Source organism: Syngnathus floridae, chromosome 7 (assembly GCF_059516105.1).
Source record: "Syngnathus floridae isolate MCC-2025c chromosome 7, RoL_Sflo_1.0, whole genome shotgun sequence".
NCBI classification, from domain to species: domain Eukaryota; kingdom Metazoa; phylum Chordata; class Actinopteri; order Syngnathiformes; family Syngnathidae; genus Syngnathus; species Syngnathus floridae.
This window is the reverse complement of record NC_142419.1, coordinates 16,805,594-16,824,147: the sequence shown is the minus strand read 5'-3', so window position 1 is coordinate 16,824,147 and position 18,554 is coordinate 16,805,594. Positions and strand designations below refer to the sequence as shown.

The 18,554-nt window shown below is 42.6% G+C and overlaps 2 protein-coding genes across 4 annotated transcripts in view; one reads left to right on the top strand and one right to left on the bottom strand.

The window, feature by feature from the left end:
• Positions 1–10: 10 nt before the first annotated feature.
• On the bottom strand, positions 11–3,070 carry LOC148395666 (succinate receptor 1-like). The gene is made up of 2 exons (XM_088380851.1): positions 1,672–3,070; positions 11–1,445 (listed from the first exon to the last, which is right to left on the bottom strand). The coding sequence occupies exons 1-2, from the start codon at positions 1,918–1,920 to the stop codon at positions 495–497; spliced, it is 1,200 nt and encodes a 399-aa protein (XP_088236977.1). The 5' UTR covers positions 1,921–3,070; the 3' UTR covers positions 11–494.
• Positions 3,071–10,278: 7,208 nt separating this feature from the next.
• Positions 10,279–18,554, top strand: part of LOC148395665 (muscleblind-like protein 1) — a 39,028-nt gene continuing 30,752 nt past the window's right edge. For 2 of the 3 annotated variants that reach the window (XM_088381681.1, XM_088381678.1), the window contains exon 1: positions 14,844–14,971. The gene's annotated coding sequence lies outside the window, so the exon portion shown is untranslated. Of the gene's footprint in view, positions 10,735–14,843; positions 14,972–18,554 lie in introns of those variants that run through there. The other variant, XM_088381679.1, reaches the window with a different exon arrangement.

The window sequence follows — 18,554 nt, the reverse complement described above, 5'->3', positions numbered from 1 at the left end:
AACACATGCATTAACCACAGGGACAATGTTTAAAATATTTTATTAAAAAAAATAGTGAACTTTCAAAGTTTGAACATGAATGAAGGTTGTAATGAAGTCAGTCACTGTAAAATATAAAATCAGCACAAAATGGAGTCTTCCAGTCTTCTTACTTCACATCGAGTAGCTTAGTATGTACATCATCTTTAATTACATTTATCTCTTAACATTCCCTTTTCACTCAGTGAAATAAAAGCTTCACACTCAGACAGGAATTGAGTTCACATGGCGAACGCTGAGGTCTGGTGAGACGATGTCGTCTATGTCCTTACAATGTTTTGGAAAACATCAAAAACAAAACAATTGACATTTAGTTGCTGTGTTGACGTCTTCATTTAGTTAAGACACATGACATGCTGACATCTTGCCTGACGTCACTTTAGAGTCATATTTATCGACCCAATAAAGTGGAGAATAAATTTCCTCAAATTTATGTGTTAATTATCATGAATTTTTCACACAGGCTCTCTTGGCTGCGATGTCTTTCTGGCCAGCTTTCGAAGTTTTGCCAGCAGGAACTCACGAAACCTGTCCCCCATGAGGAAGTAGAAGACGGGGTTGATGACGCTGTGCAAGAAGGCCAAGGGTCGGGTCAGAATGTAGAAGCCCTCGATGTACATCCTCGTACACAAGCTCATTTCCGCCCAGGCCTGCCGCGATGCTATCCTGACGTTTCTCATCACGTGATACGGCGTGTACAAAACCAAAAACATGGCCGACGCCGAAGCCACCACCCTGAGCGCGTGCTCGTATTGCGCCGTCCCGCGCCGAAAAGCCGTTTCCTGGGTCTGCAGTAGCTGCGCGATCCGTCTGGAGAACCCGCAGAGTCCGAGAAGGGGTAGAAGGTAACCGGTTAAGGTGAGCCCCATGCTGTAGCCCAAAACGCTGACATCCCCCTGGAGGCTGGCAAAGTCATTGCAGCGACTCCAGTTTCGACTCTGCAGGTCCTGGAGCATCAAGGCGACCATGGGGATCACCTCCACGTTGACGGCGAGCCAGCTCAAGCCGGTCACGACCAACGCCGCCCGCGGTTTCAACAGGAAGTGGTTCCGCGTGGGGTGTCGGATGAGCAAAAAGCGATCCATGCTCAGCCAGACCATAAACAAAATGGATGAGTAGAGGTTGACATGCAGGACGTAGCGGTTGATGACGCAAGCGTAGTAGTTGGTTTCTCTCTGCTGGTTGGCGTAGAGGTAGGAGAGGCGTGGGAGCGTGCATAGGAAGATGAGGTCAGAGATGGCTAGGTTGAAGAGGTAAACATTGCAGCTCCGCCATTTGGGCAAGCAAAAGAGGTAGCCGAGTACAACCACCAAGTTCCCGGGGAACCCGATGCAGAATTCCAGCCCGTATGAGGGCGACAGGTAGAAACGCTCGAGCACATCATCGATTTCTGTACAATTCAACACCTGGGAAAATAAAGTTGCGGTAAAAAAATGTTTTTTTAAATTAATTTGATTTATTTTTGTATATATGAAAATATTCAGAGAATTTAGATTCATTGGCAAAAATAATCATCGATTAATTTGGTAATAGTTTAAGTTGCCGATTGATTCATTGTTGCACAATTAGCAACAAAACTGACACAAATGATTGAATCCAATTCAAACTGAGTAACTTTTAAAGTGGACTCACCATCGTGACATCCAGCCGGAGTTTCGTGAAAGCGCAAATAAGTCGTGAGCAGAGTCCTGCTAACTGCAAAGTGGAAACGGTAAACACTGAGCGCTGCAGGTACTGCTGACTTTTATGAGTTTTGGGGGAGAAAGAAAAAAAAAAAAAATTGATACCACCACGATGAAGGAGCCGTGTCATATTTCCCAGCAGCGAACATAAGGCCGTGGTTTGGTGTATAGAGAATAATAGCGAGTTGTTGACTTTCATTTGTAAGGGTGGATGATGTCAAGTGCTTTTTCACGCCAATTGCACAACTCGTGAGGTTGATTCGGACGTGCGTCTCGCTGCATATTTTGGCAACAATGACCACAATGTTGGTCTGCCTTTTCAGAGCACATGATTCACTGCTGAGAGACATGTGAGGGTTTTTTTTTCTCGCTAAAAAAAAAATGCAAAGAGAGGGAACGTAATCTAGGTATAACACAATCCGTCCATCCTCGGGAGACTCGATCTTCGCGGGTTATTTGCTTGTATTACTAAAAAGCTCAAGAAATGATTACGCGGCATTCCGAAGTTTTATTGGAGTAGGAAGCCTTCCAGTTGAAGGTCACCGATGAGGTTCGCAGTGTAAATCCTTTTTATCAAGCGACATTGAATAGCTCTGATAACGGAGAACAAATATTTGGGGAATATGTGAGAAGTTCTCACTGCAACTACTCAGAGCAAAACAAGAAGCCGGGGAGTCGTTAGCAGTAAACTGGTTTTCCAGCTTATCCGGGTAATGTCTCTTGGCATTGTGAGTTTTCTTTCGTCAGCTGATTTTAGGTCTATTTGCAAAGCGCTCCGAAAGACGACCTCCTTAGCTTTTCGACTTTTCATTTGAAAGGTTACTGACAATGATAACTGGGATTTTTTTTTTCTTTTTTGAAGAATAGACAAATATTTTGCAAGTGGTCATACTTTTGTGGCTACACCTGAAGCACATTATCATTTTACAGAGGTCATGAAGTGGAATAATCCCTTTCCCATCGTCCTTCCAGGCACCATTTTACAGAGCATAAGAGCTCCCTCTAGCGGTGGATGCTTGTATTTACAGGGCACATTTTTCATCACTATTATATATTTAAAAAAATCTGAAAATGAGCTTCTTCATGATAGTACTTTTCAAAATCTGACTTGGATAATGAGGAATATTTGATAAATGATAAAAAGGAAATCAAAATATTAGACACAGTAAACTGCAACAAGTGACTTGTGATACCAATGAAATTCGACAGAGGGCGGCAGATAGCCAAATCTCCAATATTTGGCCAACAGGCCACAAAACGCTACCACGTGATGATCACAGTAATTTATGGTGAACACATTTAATTGGAATCAGAAAAGAATGTCAAATTATTAAGTTTCTTGGAAAAAAATGACATTTAAAAGGAGTAATAAAAAAAAGCATGTTGAGAACAAAAGAAATCACGAGGGATTGATTTGTCAAGGGGTCAAGCTGTGTCAATTAATGTCACCGTGACCTCATTACTTTGTGTGTGTGTGTGTGTGCGTGTGAGCGAGAGAGACAGAGAAAAGAGGAAATCGAAAGTAGCAACATGAGATTCCTCCTTATGCAATGGACCTTTTGACCTCTTATCTGACACAGTAAACAAGGTCATTTGTTTGCCTTGGAAAACATCAAAATCCACAAACGTAACAATGTCAGTTTATCGGACGGCGACGGAGTCAATTAAACGTGCTCAGCGTGTCACGTGCTGGCCCATTTCCAAAAGAGGTCTCCCATTAGCCTTCACTGTCCCACTTGCGCAAGGTGACACGGTTAAAAGCTTTTACCTCCATCATTCAGACGGCGACTTAATTGGATCAAAAGCCCAGCTAGTGTCTTTGTGTAATGAAATAAGAGTGCGATAAACCATTTAAGAAAACATGTCACAGCTTTACTTTAATGCTTTGTTTTGGGCCTAAAGCGCCATTCGCGGCTTATTCCGCACTTTATTCGTAATGCAACAAGCAGCTGTGTGATTTACACCCCCCCCCCCCCCCCCCCCCCGACACGACAACCCAAAGAAAAACAGTAGCTTGACTGTGTGCTCTGATTTTCCACAAAGCTTTGTCGCTTGTTTTTCTGCGCATTAAAAGTGGCAGCTGTGCGAACGCGACACGGATGCGCTCCAAACACCGACATCTGGGTGTCATTTGCTTGGCGTGTTCTTCTCACGCTCGCCATTCATTTCAGCAGGTGGCACTTTCACGTTCTCTGTACAGTCGTTTCCCCCCCAAAACACACACACGTACACACAGATGCAGTCCACATAGAGGCTTTTTCATGACCAGGACCGCACTCGAAAATAACGACCCTCTTGTTCAGTGTCTCCGCTTGATGACATCATCGCGTTGGGAGCAGTGAAGCGACTTTTACGACGCCGGCCTAAGGAGGCTTTCACCTTAGTACTCGGCGGATTGTTTTAATGGTACTCATTAACGCAGTGGCTAAACTTTGTATTTAAAACAACCACAGAAACAAAAATCTGTTAGCTTAATGCTAACACATAATGGGGAACAGCATAGATGGGCTAACATATAGCATCTATGCTATTAGTAATCAATATTTAGTATGTACAGCCAGATGAAGTTTGTGTGTGTGTGTTTGTTTTTGGCAGCAGAGGACAAAGTCTCTTTCGCCAGCCATTGTCGAAGCACTCGACTGTTCTCCTAAATAACTCTCCCGCAGGAATGTGCCTCTGTCTGCTGCCCGGTAACAAAAGAAGGGTCGCTCGGGGAGCTCCGGTTTTGATGTCTCTCTAAACGCTTTCTCCATCCAAAGATAATTTTTTTTTTTTTGTCTGGGTTGAGTCATCCCGTTGGACTTTTGCCGTCACCTCGTTTAAGAGACCAACGTGCATTGAAAGGATACATATTGCTACCCGGGAGTCAAATAATTAACCCGTATGACACGATTGCACCCCAACTGTTCCCCTATTAGCGGCATGACTCTTTCATTTCCTCTCTCGGCGGGGTCGGAGGTGTCGCCCCGTGACATTGCTCGTCTCATCGTTTCACCTCCGCCGATTGGATTATTCGAGGCTCATATTGACCCACCGGCTCGCCCTCTTTGACTTATGTTGTGAGAACGTATGGACCTAAATTGGATTTTCTCACATTTACGCATTTACGATGAACCCGTAGCAGATTTTCATCATTTTCTTTTATTTGCATTTATAACTCGAGGCGTGTCTTTTTATTGGTATTCCAGATATGCTCTAGCGGAGTGGCGGCGAATGGCAATGTTTGCTCGTTTATTTATCTCCACGGGTTAGATTGCCATAAATGTTTGTGTGGACATTAATGGTCTCTAGGAGATGAAGCATTGCCGCTTCAGTGGTGCCATTATGGCATTTGCAGAATTGGTTGTGTTATTTTTAACATTGTTACCCTCTCAGGTCATGTTAATTGAATCAAAACAATATGGATGGATGAAAACATTTAAAAAAATAAAAATAAAAAAATTCAAATAAAAAAAAATGATTTGCATTCTTATAAAATTTTCTGTGATTTATTCCAATCCGTGAAGTTAAAGCAGATGAGCGGTGTATGTGAAGGAAAGAAAAAACATGATCCAAAAACTCCAACTAAAAAGTGTCTAAGGCAGCAATGTCCAGTGAGCAAGCTATTAATAATTTAACAGTGTTTAATATCATACGGCGAGCTGCTTGGAACACTATCAGAAGAAGAAGAACATCAAGAAAACTGATGGAGTCTACCAGACAGTGTTTATATTATTACAACTATCAATAATATCAGGCCTCTTATTTGTTTTTTTGCGTTAAGTACAAAATACAAAGCTGAAAATATGATCATAAGGTTTGTTGGTTTCTGAAATGTTTACGACACAATCAAAGGTCAAATTAATTATGCATATGTTTTATCTAACAGTTATCATTTCTTGATTAAGATGTCAAATTTAAATTTTTTTCATAACCAGAAAAAAATTATTTTAGTGGTTATGGGCAAACACAGATCCGAGACGGAAGCTCCCCCGGACTACGCTGGCTCTCTCATGCGGATCCGGCTACTCTTGCTGCTGGCGGCGCATCAAGCGGCTAAGCTTTTTGCGATGACCCGCTGCCTCAACAAACAGCTTTCCAGTATCCCTGAGCCCGAGTCAGGTATTTTGCTCTCCCCTGTGTGCACAGCCTCCCCCCCTGGAAGAAAGCTCCATCCTTATTCAGTTTTTTTTTTTTTTTCCTCTGTGTCAACCCCGCACAGAGGTTCGTGTGCACCTGCCTTGCTGTGTTTACACAAACACAGATGGCGTACGCACTCTTAAATGAAACGTCAGGGTGATGTCATTCCGAGTGCAGCCCGGAGGCTGAGTTTTAGAATTCTGCGCATGCATGACAGGGGAGTGAAGAAGAGAAAAAAAAAAAAGACAAGAAGCATATTACCAAAATACAGCAGCAGGCGTTAGCATTAGTAGTCTAGAGCAATATCATTAAACCACGAAGCAAAACTAGCAGAGCAAAGAATTGACTTATCTCCGACAGTCAGCTTTCATCTAGAATCATTAGACTCTGCCTGACAACTGCTTCTGTGCTGCCCCCCCCTTCCTCGTTATTCCGCTCTCTGTTTCTGCCTCTCCATCAGACACAAACACCGTATATATATATATATTTTTTTTATATATATAGCTAATAATAAAAAATATATATCTTTCTTTTCTTTATAAATAATAATAAATGTATAGATAATAAAAAATATATATCTTTCTTTTCTTTATAAATATATATGTATATATAAATAATAGAAATAATAATAATATACATTTTTTTTTTTTTCTCCCAAAGTCACGACTCAGTGAGCAACGAAAGATGTCGAGCAGCCAGGCCAGCAAAGCAAGCCTGGGACGCCGGCAAAGCAAGCCTGGAAGGAAGTCCACTGTGGTCTGGCTCGCTTGTACTTGGAAGCCTTATGAGGTAACATGGCTTTGACACTACTACATGAAGTCAATCCAGATACTTTTCTCCCGAGCTTATTCACTGGAAGTGGCTACATCACCAGGCATTGAAATAAAAGCCATATGAAAAAATATATAATAATGCTCACTTTTAAGTGACGCTGAGAGAATAATAAAGATTTCTTCTATGCGATCTCATTCGATGGTGCAATGTTGTGGCCAGCGAGCGTAGCTTTTGCTCCCTTACTTGAGGCATTACGGACCTTTATGAATTATGCATATTAACATTAAGATGTAAAGCTTTCTCTCCAGTGTTTGGAGTTTACAATGAGTTAGTCAGTGCAGAAAATCATTTCCATTCCAGTCAAATTTTGTCGTTGAAGGTAGGTAGCAAGGGCACAATTGAAATTGCCGCATGCACGACTACATATGAAAAAAAATAAAAATTCGGCAAAAAAAAACCTTTCAAAGCCCTGCAAAGTGAATTCAGAAATTTCTTTCTAAAAAAAACTAAAGTATATATATATATCTATATATATAGATATATATATGAAGATAATTCATTTTGGTATCATGGGAAATGTAGTGCCGCTCTGAACTGTCGCCTCTCAGTGGGAGTTCCACATAACGGGATTGGATTCGCTGTGCTAATGGAATTAGTAGCACATCTCGGGATTATGTCACAAAACCAGAAAAGGAAACTCGGATGGATTTGCATGTTTGACAGAAGAACGGCAAAAGCTTAAAAGGGGATATACATCGACTAGCGCAACTACAAAATGTTGTGTGAGCTGTTTTTGAAATTCCATTTCACTGTTACAGTACACCTGGGATTGGAGTTAATTAAAACGGCCAGCACCTCTTGGAAGCTGATTTATTTTTAGCCAAAAGAGCAAAAATGTCACGGTTACCCATACGAGGGACAGAAGATAACGAGGAGCGCCGCTCGTGTCAGAAGATGCGCTGTGTTACTTCTAAGCGCGAGCAAACATTAAAGCAAACCCGAGAGGATGACTAAATTGTTCCCCGCTCACTTCGATTGATTTCATACACACGCGGTGCAATTCCCGGGATCAACCGAGCAAGGCAATGACAATTGGCCTAATTAAAAAAAGTCGCGGAATAGCCATCATTTCAAAAATACTGTTTTCAATTTCTTCTTTTATTTGCCGTGTGCGAGTCATCTCGTACGGCTGAGCCGCAGGAGGCGCGGATTTGTCGTAAACCGCAACGATGGAAAAGGATTCCGTGGGCCAAGGGGATCACATGTCTGCGTGAAACAAGAGGAAGCGTATGGATCCAGGACAGTTGGAGCTGGCTGCAGATGATCCCGCTATCCCTAAAGGCACCCCCGAGTCAGCACATTGTCAGGTATAAATCTTGTGCCTCGTGAGTAACACCAAAGTACAGATTGTATTCATAGGTGTCGGAATATTTGGAAATGCGGCCTTCAAAGATCAGGACCAAGTTTGACAATGTTGTCTATCCAGCAGATCGTTTTTCCTGGTTATGTGCCACCTGTTGCCAGGCAGACTTTACCCAGACGGACTAAAGGAACCGTGTCCACTTGTGCGGCCATTTTGTTTAGCTGATGTTATTTTCGGAGCAATTCCGCATGTTGCCAGAAAGCTTTTCTCTTATTCAGAAACGACAGGACAAGATTGGCGAGATCCTATCAACTGGAAAAAAAACTCCAGTCAACAGGCGTCAATGGTAGAGGGGTGGAGCAAAAAAAAAAGACCAACCCAAATAATTCTTCAGGAAATTCTTCTAAGTATCGTCTCTATGTTTTTTACCAGGAAAATGTTGAAAAGAATTCCCAGAAAAATACCCAAAAGTCAAGAGTGGGAGGACAAGATTGGCGAGATCCTATCAACTGAAAAAAAACTCCAGTCAACAGGCGTCAATGGTAGTGGGGCGGAGCAAAAAAATAAAATGACCAACCCAAATAATTCTTCAGGAAATTCTTCTAAGAATCGGCTCTATGTTTTTTACCAGGAAAATGTGGAAATAATGAAAAGAATTCCCGGAAAAATACCCAAAAGTCAAGAGTGGGGTGGCAGTGCCCCTGGAGCCCCCCACTCTAGCTCCGCTAGTGGTCCCACCAATTAATAAAGACAAGCACTACAAAAAATGAATAGATAGATCCACACCAAATCTTTCCAGCACGGCTATATGAATTCCCAACTGTAGAGCCGAGCCCACTATTGATCTTGTGACTGCACCCGGGATTTCCCTTTGGTTTACCTCTCGCCTGTGACAACGCATTCATTATGAGCATGAGTAGACAAGTGCCCGCTTTCAGCCTTCAAGCAAGGTCATGATGACTTTGGCAATAATAGAAGAAAAGATGTTCTGATGCTTGATGTTTTCCTCCAGTGAAACAATGTGACCATGTGGACTTAAACGAGAAATCTCGACTGTATTTTGCCTGAAGGCTGCTGCCGGGATTTTTTTTTCTTTTATTGTGAGCTATCACCACACAAAAACGCTTCCTCGTTGGTGTCATTCATATCACAACAGTTACAAAAAACTGACATGAGTTCTATGGAAACTTTGCTTCATTCAGAAAAGTGGAAAAATATGCAATTTTTTCAGCTATTAATTTCAAATTTATTTTCCCGCATTAACAAGCCACTAGAGTTTCTAATTATTCCCGAAAAGACGACTCTTTGAGCATCAATCATTTTTTTTTTCGCTCAACGACAAAAACAAAGCAAACAATCAGCGTTTGGCGCTCTGTTATCCTCAGCCCGCCTGTCTGTGTCTCGCTGTCAGAACACCTGTTGTTTTTGTCAAAAGCGTTGTTCATTATCCGCCCCTCCCCCCCTTGAATCTTTCTTCCTCGTCCACACGTCTTTCACAGTCTTGAGATGCTCCTCATGAATATTTCAATCCCTCGCAACACGAGTTGGCTGATTAGCCTTATTGCTATCTCGTTGTTTCTCGGTAAATTGGAAGATCTGACGAGATCCCCGTCCGGTTCCTTGAGATAAAACATTTGTGAGACTACTAACATCTATCTTGACTATTTTCCTTCTACCAAAATGTTTCCTTCCAGTGAAGAAAAATGAATATTGCAGTTTGTTCTTTCCGTAATTACTCGTCTACGTGGAAAATATTATTAAAAAAAAAAAAAAAACACGAGTCTAGTAAAGGAATTAATTCCTCAGCCACTGATATTATGCTAATCAATGACGATTAAGGACAATAAATCATTCAAATGAGGAGTGTGTGTGTTTCTGGTATCATGACACACAAGTCTCCACACGGACCGGGAAGTGAGGTTGAGGTTGGATTTACAAGACCTGAAGGACAGCGGCAACCTTCCGCCTACTCCGTCCGTCTCCCTGGGAGACGGCAGGGAGGAAGGCCCTTCAATTTCCTCCTCTTTCTTTATGCGTCGTGTGATTTAAATCCAACTCAAGGTTGGATAATGATGACAGTAATTCCATTAAGGCCCGGCCTGTCTTGATATATTTTATTTTTTATACGCCGCTTGTGTCGAGCCGCTGCCTCTCATTTGATCTGAGTGTCCAGCTGCCGATGCGAGGTCTTATCAAAGTGTGGCAGGCCCTTCGTGGTGTTAGCAAAGAGAAGCGACAACTATATCCTACACACACACACACACAGACACACACTGCACGTCCTCACCGCCCAGTTTATCGCGCGTGGCAGAAGCAACAGTTGGTGAGCACCAACGGCGAGGGTATTTCTGCAAACAAAGCCGTGTTGTTTTTATGTTTTGGTCCGCAATGTAAACATAAAATAGAGGGCGGGAGAAAGTGGAGGTTGAGGGGGAGGCTGTTGCCACAGCAACCGTAGCTGCGGCGGTCGTCGTCATCACGAGGCTTCTTCCGCTCGGGCGAAGAGGCGCGTATGAGTGGATGCGGAGTGTGTGAGTTCGCTTTCCATGCGGGAGGTGAGGATATCCCCCCCCCCTCCCTCTTTGTATCAGCTGAGAGTGGGCGAGCAAGAGAGAGAGAAAGAGAGCGACGCCATCACGCAGCGACCGCCGCTGTCGTGCACATTCATCAGTTGGTCTCGCGGGGGGTTGGGGGGGTTGTGTACTCAGCCTCTCTCACACACACACACACACACACACGACTGCGACAAGACGACAGGTAAGCCCTCCCGAAAATAATCTTGTCTGTTTCCGCCTTGTGCTCTGTTGCCAAGACAGCGCCATCCATTATTAGGGGATTAAGACAACTTGTATTTAATGGTAGGATTTTTTTTTTTTTACAACTTTGTTGGTGTTATATATACTATTTTGAAAAGTGAATTTTTTTTCCTCAATAATTTAATATGCAATTATTTTTTAAGATCCTCTTTTGATGTTTTTTTTAAATAAATACATAAGTTAATTTGTATTACAATGACCGACCCAATGTCATAAATTACGCTAAAATAAAAGCAACTCAACCAAAAATTAAATGAGGTCAGCCAGTTTATTTATCTACTTCGATTGGAGTCACTAACTTCCTAAAAACTTTGACTTGCAGTTTTTTTAAGTGTTTACACGTCGTAAAATTTCACCCAATAAGTTTAGGTTATCTGTCGGGTGCAAGATTTTGGTTTTTAAAAAGTCACTAAGTATTGTGTAATTCATTTAATTGTAATTCTGTCATTGAAGTTGTGCCTCGGTGACCTGCTGACTCAGCAAGTGTGCTTGTACGTTTTCCTAACCGACACTCTGGATCGACTGTCGACTTTGAGCAGACTTGGTTACTCTTACCCAAGATTGGGTTAATTACTTGAACCAAGGCTGAAAATTGGATTTGGGCAGGCTGAAGTCAATTCAATGAAACACTTTGAAAAAATTGTTTCCCACACAGATGTGAGCGACTTGCTGTGATGACCCGTGACGGAGGAGGTTATCGCTAAATAAAATTAGTTAAGTGAAGCTACAGGGCTAACCTGATACCCCATTTCTTGCTAGCTTAAACTCATCAAGTAAAGCTACAGGTCTAACCTGATAACCCATTTCTTGCTAGCGTAAACTCATCAGCCTGGTTTTTAGCCCGAGTTGGATCAAAATCTTGACTCCTGGGTGAAATTCTAAACCCAAAGCGCTTGATCTCTTGCCCCATAACTTCAAACGTCGTCTTTAAAAGGTCATTGTGTGGTTTTAGCTAGCAGGCGCCGCCGGCTGCGGGGCTGCAGCGGCTCTTGAAACGTAATTACCTTATTAAGGGACTCAAATGGGAGATTTTGTTTCTGGATCATGTGATTCCACCGAGAAATCACGTTTCGGTCTCGTGTGCAGACGTTCCGCTCGGTCCAAATAGGCCCTGAGTGAAAAATAGCTTGCAAATAGAAGCTAAACGAATGGGCGGTCGAGTCGGGTTGCACGCTGATCCCTGAAGAACGCCGGCTACATCGCCGCTCATTTCACTTATATTGGCCTCGGCACGGTTGTTACGTTTTATCGGGCCGCCTGTGTGCACGTGTGGCACGGCAAGAAAATATGAAAATAACATGCAGATTGGATGTTAAATCTTTTCCATTTTCCGTTGGCTCCATTTAGCTCCAATTCATTTTCCCGCCACTTCTCTAAAAGCAGCTCAAAAATGTGTTGACAGTTTGAGATTTGTGTCCAAATCTAAAGTGCATTATAAATAAAATGGATTATTATTAAGTTACACACACATCTACATATATTCATTTCATGAGACGTTTAAAATAATAGCCGGGTAAAAAGAATTTTTCGGAACCGCCATTTGACATAAAAGTACGACGATTAAGAAAAGTCATAAATATTCAGCATGTTAGGGAAAAAAGTGACGTGAAATCCATTACGACCGAGCCGAGACCACTTAAAGCAGATCACCTTGCTGGAAGTTTCCATAAAAATAAAAATAATAATATCTGTAGCTTCTCTCGCTGTCAGTTGAGCTTTTTGGCCTCGCTTAGCATGAAAGATGATCGATGGCTCCAGATGTCGCCGTTAAATTCTCGCTCTCTTACTCCGTGTGTTCTTTTTCCTCTTACGCCTTCCTCGTTTTCTTCTTGGAATAGGCGGCGGTGGCCTTTTTAAGGGATCGCAAAGAAATGTTTAGCAAGCGTACATTTCCGCTCACACCCTCGTTCTCCCTAAACTGACATCGTAGGTGTCAAACTCGAGGCCCGGGGGGCCAGATGCGGCCCGCCAAATCATTTTATGTGGCCCGCGAAGACAAATTGTGCATTCATGTGTCAATACTAAAATTACAAATTGTCTTCACTAATAATAAAAAAAGAAAAATTGCTAGAAATATTTATTAGCATTCATCTTTTTAAAAATTTTAAACAGTTTTTACTAGTCTCTGATTTCAAAAGTACTTATTCATCAGTTTGCTGCATCGCCTATACTGTATATAATATAATATAATATAATATAATATAATATAATATAATATATACAATATATATTATATATATACTTGACATTTCCTGCTTTCACCTACTTCAAAATTCCATTCAATTTTAAAGTCATACAAAACCTAAATAAGAAATATCATTTCAAGCAGAGTGTCTTCTGCGTGAACCCTCGGCGTTAGAAGTAAACAAATCCCGTTTGGGGTGACATCACGCTATGTATTTTTAGAGTCCATCTGTAAACAATCATAAGCTTGTGATTTCTGTGCAATGCCTTGAAGGCGCTTCCAGGGCCTTTTACGAGTCAGACGGGGGGAGGGGGGGGAGAGGGCTCTTGAAATCGTCATTTCATATCGTCGCCGATTGCGGCGCTTTGACCGTGGGGACGTATTGTAAATATTTATACATGCAGGTCCATAGTATGAGCTCTGGGGAGGAGGCTCCTGTCAAATCACACACGAACCAATGTAGTGATACATTCCCAGCACATGACTTGTTGCAGTCACACGTCAGTGAGTGTGAGTCACTTAGTAACATCCACCTGACACACACACACACACACACTCACATGCATGCACCTGACGTAATGTTGCTGGAGTTTGCCGCCATGGCAACAGTTGGGACTCTTGCTGTCCCGGAGCGGACGGATGCTGGAGAGTGTGTTTATTACTGCGTCACATCGAAAGGTCTTTCGAACACAGGGTGTCCGAAAAAAATTAAAAATATTGAAATATGAATAGCTATCTATACAGATTCTAGAGGAGGTTCCCAAAGCAAATGGAATATTGACGTCTATATGGCAGTGAAGGAATATTGGTTTTAAATTGTGGGGGTGAAAAAAAAAAAAAATCAACGATATATCGGACTCCGACAAAGAAAGTTTGAGCCAGCGTTTGTTTTTGTCACGCAGAACTTATCGAATTCAAAAGATGTACAAATTGAATTCTTGAACGCAGCCCAGCGCCACTCAAGTCTTGTTTGTCTCTCGACTGTTGCCAAATGTCGATGACAGCCGTCAAACCAAATGCAAACGCTGGCCAAAACATCCTTGATGAAAAAGCCTTTTGTTTTACCTCCAGCGTTCCATCTCAGAAACATTTACGACAAAGCATTCAAAATCCGGCGGCCTTTTTTTTTTTTTTAGACTTTTAAAACACGGCGTTCCAAAATCTGAATTTCTACGCCTACCTGTTGAAAAACGACAACACAGACAAAATGTCAGCCAAATGAGATGTTGAAACAAAAACTGCTGGAGGTTTTCACGACGGTGACCCTTTAACCCTGGAATCGATTAACTTCTCTTTCCATTATTTCCTTTGGGAAAACATTGATTCCAAAGTGAACCTCCGTCCTTTCACCTATTGTCTTCGACCTTGGCTATGTTTACCGTGCATTTTTTTTGTTTGTCCTTACTCTGCTCTCGTGGATAGAAAGTGAAAAAGGGAAGGTGTGTGGGTGCAGGTGGTAAAAAAAAAAAAAAAAAAAATGCATCTGGATAAGAGGTAGTGGCTGCAGATGGTGGAGAGACAAGGACGAGGGAGGGGCCAGAACATCCTCGGCGCTTTATTTTCACACTATATAAAATCATAGGAGTCGACAGTAGAAGTTTGTTCAAGACCCCCCTTTCCTCCCGACCTCACGCCCCCTCTATTAACCTCCCCCCTCCCCTTTCCACACCTCCTCCTTTCTGTATACGACCCCGGCCGTGAGATTCCTGCTGCGGATAAATTGTGTGTGACACGTTTAGCCTGCGCTGCCTTAGATGGAGACGGCGTGCGCGCCACTGAATGCGGCGAGTCTCTGCCAAGAGGGAAGGCGGAAGAGGGAGTGAAGGGCGGGCGAGCGAGCGAGCGAGGGAGGGGAGGAAGAAGGAGGAAGGGAAAGGAGGAGGAGGAAGGGGGGAGGCAGTGACAGAGGGGAGAGGAGTGCCGCCAAGCAAGCATGAGGTTTTCACTTTCCATTCTCCTCTCAGCAGCAGTCAGATGAGAGTCCTTGTGCACAGTAAGTCTGTTTACTCTCCGTGCATGTGTGTGTGTGTGCGACACATAGTGTGTGTATATATGTGTGTGTGTGTGTTTCGACGCCAGCACGACTTGTCTCTCATTATTTACTCCCGCTCGCTTCTGCCATATCACTTTTTGGAATATTTTACCAACCATCTGGATGTCAGTGGGATGGATCCTTGTGTGTCTGTGTGTGTCTGTGTGTAGTTGCGCATATCCATGGCATGCAGATGGGCAGCGTGCTTCTCCACTAATGTGCAGTAGTGTGAGGCGGGACACTTAATGTGGAAAAGAGCTGAGCGGACAAACAAATGGGCGAGCGTCAGTGTTTAATGTTGCACGGAGTTGTTGGCGCACACACACACACACGTACACACACGTTGAGACATTGACACACATCCTCAGTTCTGGCAGACTCTATTTCTCACACTCTTCCAGTTGGACAGCAGTGTTGTGAGTCCTACTGTTGATGCTGTGGATGAATGACAAAACACACACACACACGTTTCCGACACTATTGGCAGCCATGCTCAGGAAAATATTAACACACACATGCACGAACGCACACAAGTAGTCCGTATTGAATTTTGCATTAGTTTCGGATGCAGATTCTCAGATTTGACAGCACTTTTGTTTGAATTGTTATCAGTCTTTGGGTTGTGTGTATCGACTTGTGAGGTTGTTCATGCAGGTGGCTCCCACCCAAAGGTTCATTAAAGGCGACGTTTTGATGCAGAGGCGTCACAGAGGAGGCGTACGAACGCCTTCCAAAAACCTTTGAAGGGAAAATGATAATCGCCGCTTGCCTGGCATTCGTTTACTGTACCAAAAAAACTTCAGATCGGATCGTATGGTAGTTTGCTGTTGTAATGTTGTCATGTGCCGATTGATCAATGACATCATTGATTGGATCCGCAAAATAGGACAGTAGAGCAAACACAATCTCATTCACTCGAGGGACATTCTGTGCTGCCGTTGGTAATAAATCAACGTTTCCCTGGATATACAGTCAGATTGTGTACATTTTTTTCCCAATATTTGTAATTAAGTTTGGCTATTTGTGGGCTTTTCTGGTGTTTAAAGAGATTGGGCAGATTAATCCAATTTTGATTGGATCGTGGATCGTTTTTTTTGCTCGATTTCATCCCAAATCCGTCATCTGCATTGTGCGAATATCTGCACTGCATCGGAACATTCTGGAAGATTACAATGTTGCCATATGGCTGTGGAGTGTGGAGGACCAAAATTGGCAAAAATAAATAAATGTGAAAATAATAAAATATATATGAAATAAAATTAAATTAAAATATGAATCAATTCAATTATATTTATTTTTTCCATTTATTTTTTATTGGATTCATTTGTACTTTTATTTGTATTTCCACCTATTTTCTATAATGTCATTTTTAGGATATACCTATTATTAGAACTTTTTTCACATTGATTTATTTTGGCTGATTTTGTCGTTTAATGCCGAAGGAAATGGGAAGAAGTTCACTTGGCTGACTTCCATTCAAGTTAATTTCCCATTCACTGACAGCGTGTCTGTCTCCGAATGTGTTTGGCTGGCAACCAGTCCAGGTTGTTATCGTAACGTCGGTGGCCAGAGGGGATAAAGTTCCATCAACTCCCCCAATTTTGTGGCCAGATTGTCACGTCGACGAGTGCTAACACTCCAACGCTAGCAATCGCTCTCCCTCTCATCCCACCACTTCCTCGCCCTTCTTTTCTCCCCTGACTCGTCTGTGTTTCTCTTTTAATGTCTGCTCGGGAAAAAAAAAAAGGCGTCGCCTCAGATCAGAGCAGACAGACTCACAAGGTCATCGGAGGAAAGAACCGCATCTCAAATCTTTCATGGCGGGGGGAAAAAACTGGATTGGAATTTGTGGAATTACATGTAAAAAAAAAAAATAACTATAAATCTGTCAGCTTTTCTCTTCCTCTGGCCCTGAAGGGTCATCTGCTGAATGCAGATGTGTTTGAACAAAGTCAGAATGCATTCAACAAAAGAGCAAAAAAAAAAAAAGAGCTGTGATCAAAGTAGAAGGTGATGGGGAGTACGACACAGAGCACGCCACGGGCGTTTAGAGAGACACAAAAATGGCCGGGGGGAGTCCTTTGAGCGCATTTGGCGAGTGGCAACATCGCAGGCCAGTCACTCAATGGCGTGTGATTGCTATTTTCCCAGCAGTCTGTAAAGCTGTCGCCCCCCCCCAACACACACTCGCAGAAGATGTAATCTTTGGTAAATACAGCCGGCCCCCACGGAGTTTACCCGTCGTGATTTCCGCAGATTACCTTGTCAAACGTGAGCCATTAGTCATAGTCGAGAGAAGTGGACAGATTACTGCCTGTTTGGCCCTCACGCTGCTTTTCGCCGAGATGGCCCTGGTTTAGAAAAATGACCGCATGGTGTTAAAAAAAACAACAACAAAAAAAAACGATGTCAGAATGACATCGCTGTGGTTATGAAGGAGAAAGAAATACACCTGCACGGTCTCACGAGCGCTAGTACAGTGGTTCGTGTTTTCGGCCATTTTAGAGTGAATAGAGAGCAGTCATTACGTTGCAAAATAACTACCGGAACGCTCCCCGATTTTTTGGGCGTAGCACCAAATCGTTCAAGAGGAAGCAGTGACCATTTCATTTGAACATTCTTCCGTCATAGTTTAAATGGGTGACGTGTCAGTCAAAGCAAAATGACATTAACTTGCTGGTCATGAATTTCATTTTAAAGGAACAGATGAGTTCTTTTGACACGGGACTGAATAGCGAGAACGCTGTACAGTTGACGTTAGCTAGCAGGCTAGCTTCGGAACTGGATAGTATTCTGTACGGTTGACGTTCGCTCGCAGGCTAGTCGCTGAACTGGATAGCATTCGGTTACAGTTGACGTTAGTTATCAGGCTAGCCGCTGAACTGGATAGGATTCTGTATAGTTAATGTTAGCTAGCAAGCTAGCCGCTGAACTGGATCGCATTCTGTTACAGTTGATGTTAGCTAGGAGGCTAGCCAATTAGCGCTTTACAGTTGTTTTTAGCTAACAGGCTAGCCATTAAGTTTTGCTAAATGACTCAAAGACAACGAGACCAAACATTTTACACACACTTGTGAGAAAACGCCTCCCACAAACACAACAATGGGAGGTTTGTCTCTCAGTCCCTGCCACCAAGCAATCTTTTCCAAGATCAACTTGATTTATTATCGCTCAAAATGTTTCGCATAGTTAATTTTCAGCTTTTTTTCTAAGGGGGGGGATTGGAATTTAAACATTTTGGGGTATGCTGTATCAGACAACACGTAGCCTAGAGCATATTAAAGATAGTATCTCCAGTCCAGATACATACACAGTGCCATCCTTGGGAAAAAAAAAAAAGGTCATGGTCAATTGTCTTCCATTCACCACCCGCATGGTAAGCAGATACTTCTCATCGATGCAAGCGAGCCTGCGTTTCAGATTTATGAGCCTTTCAAAAATGCGAGTATCAAATGCCAAGAACTCTGACGAGGCATTTTGAGGCTTCTAAGTGAAGACTGCTGTTTCTTTGCAAAAATGGCCATTTTTGGAAATGGGTTTACGT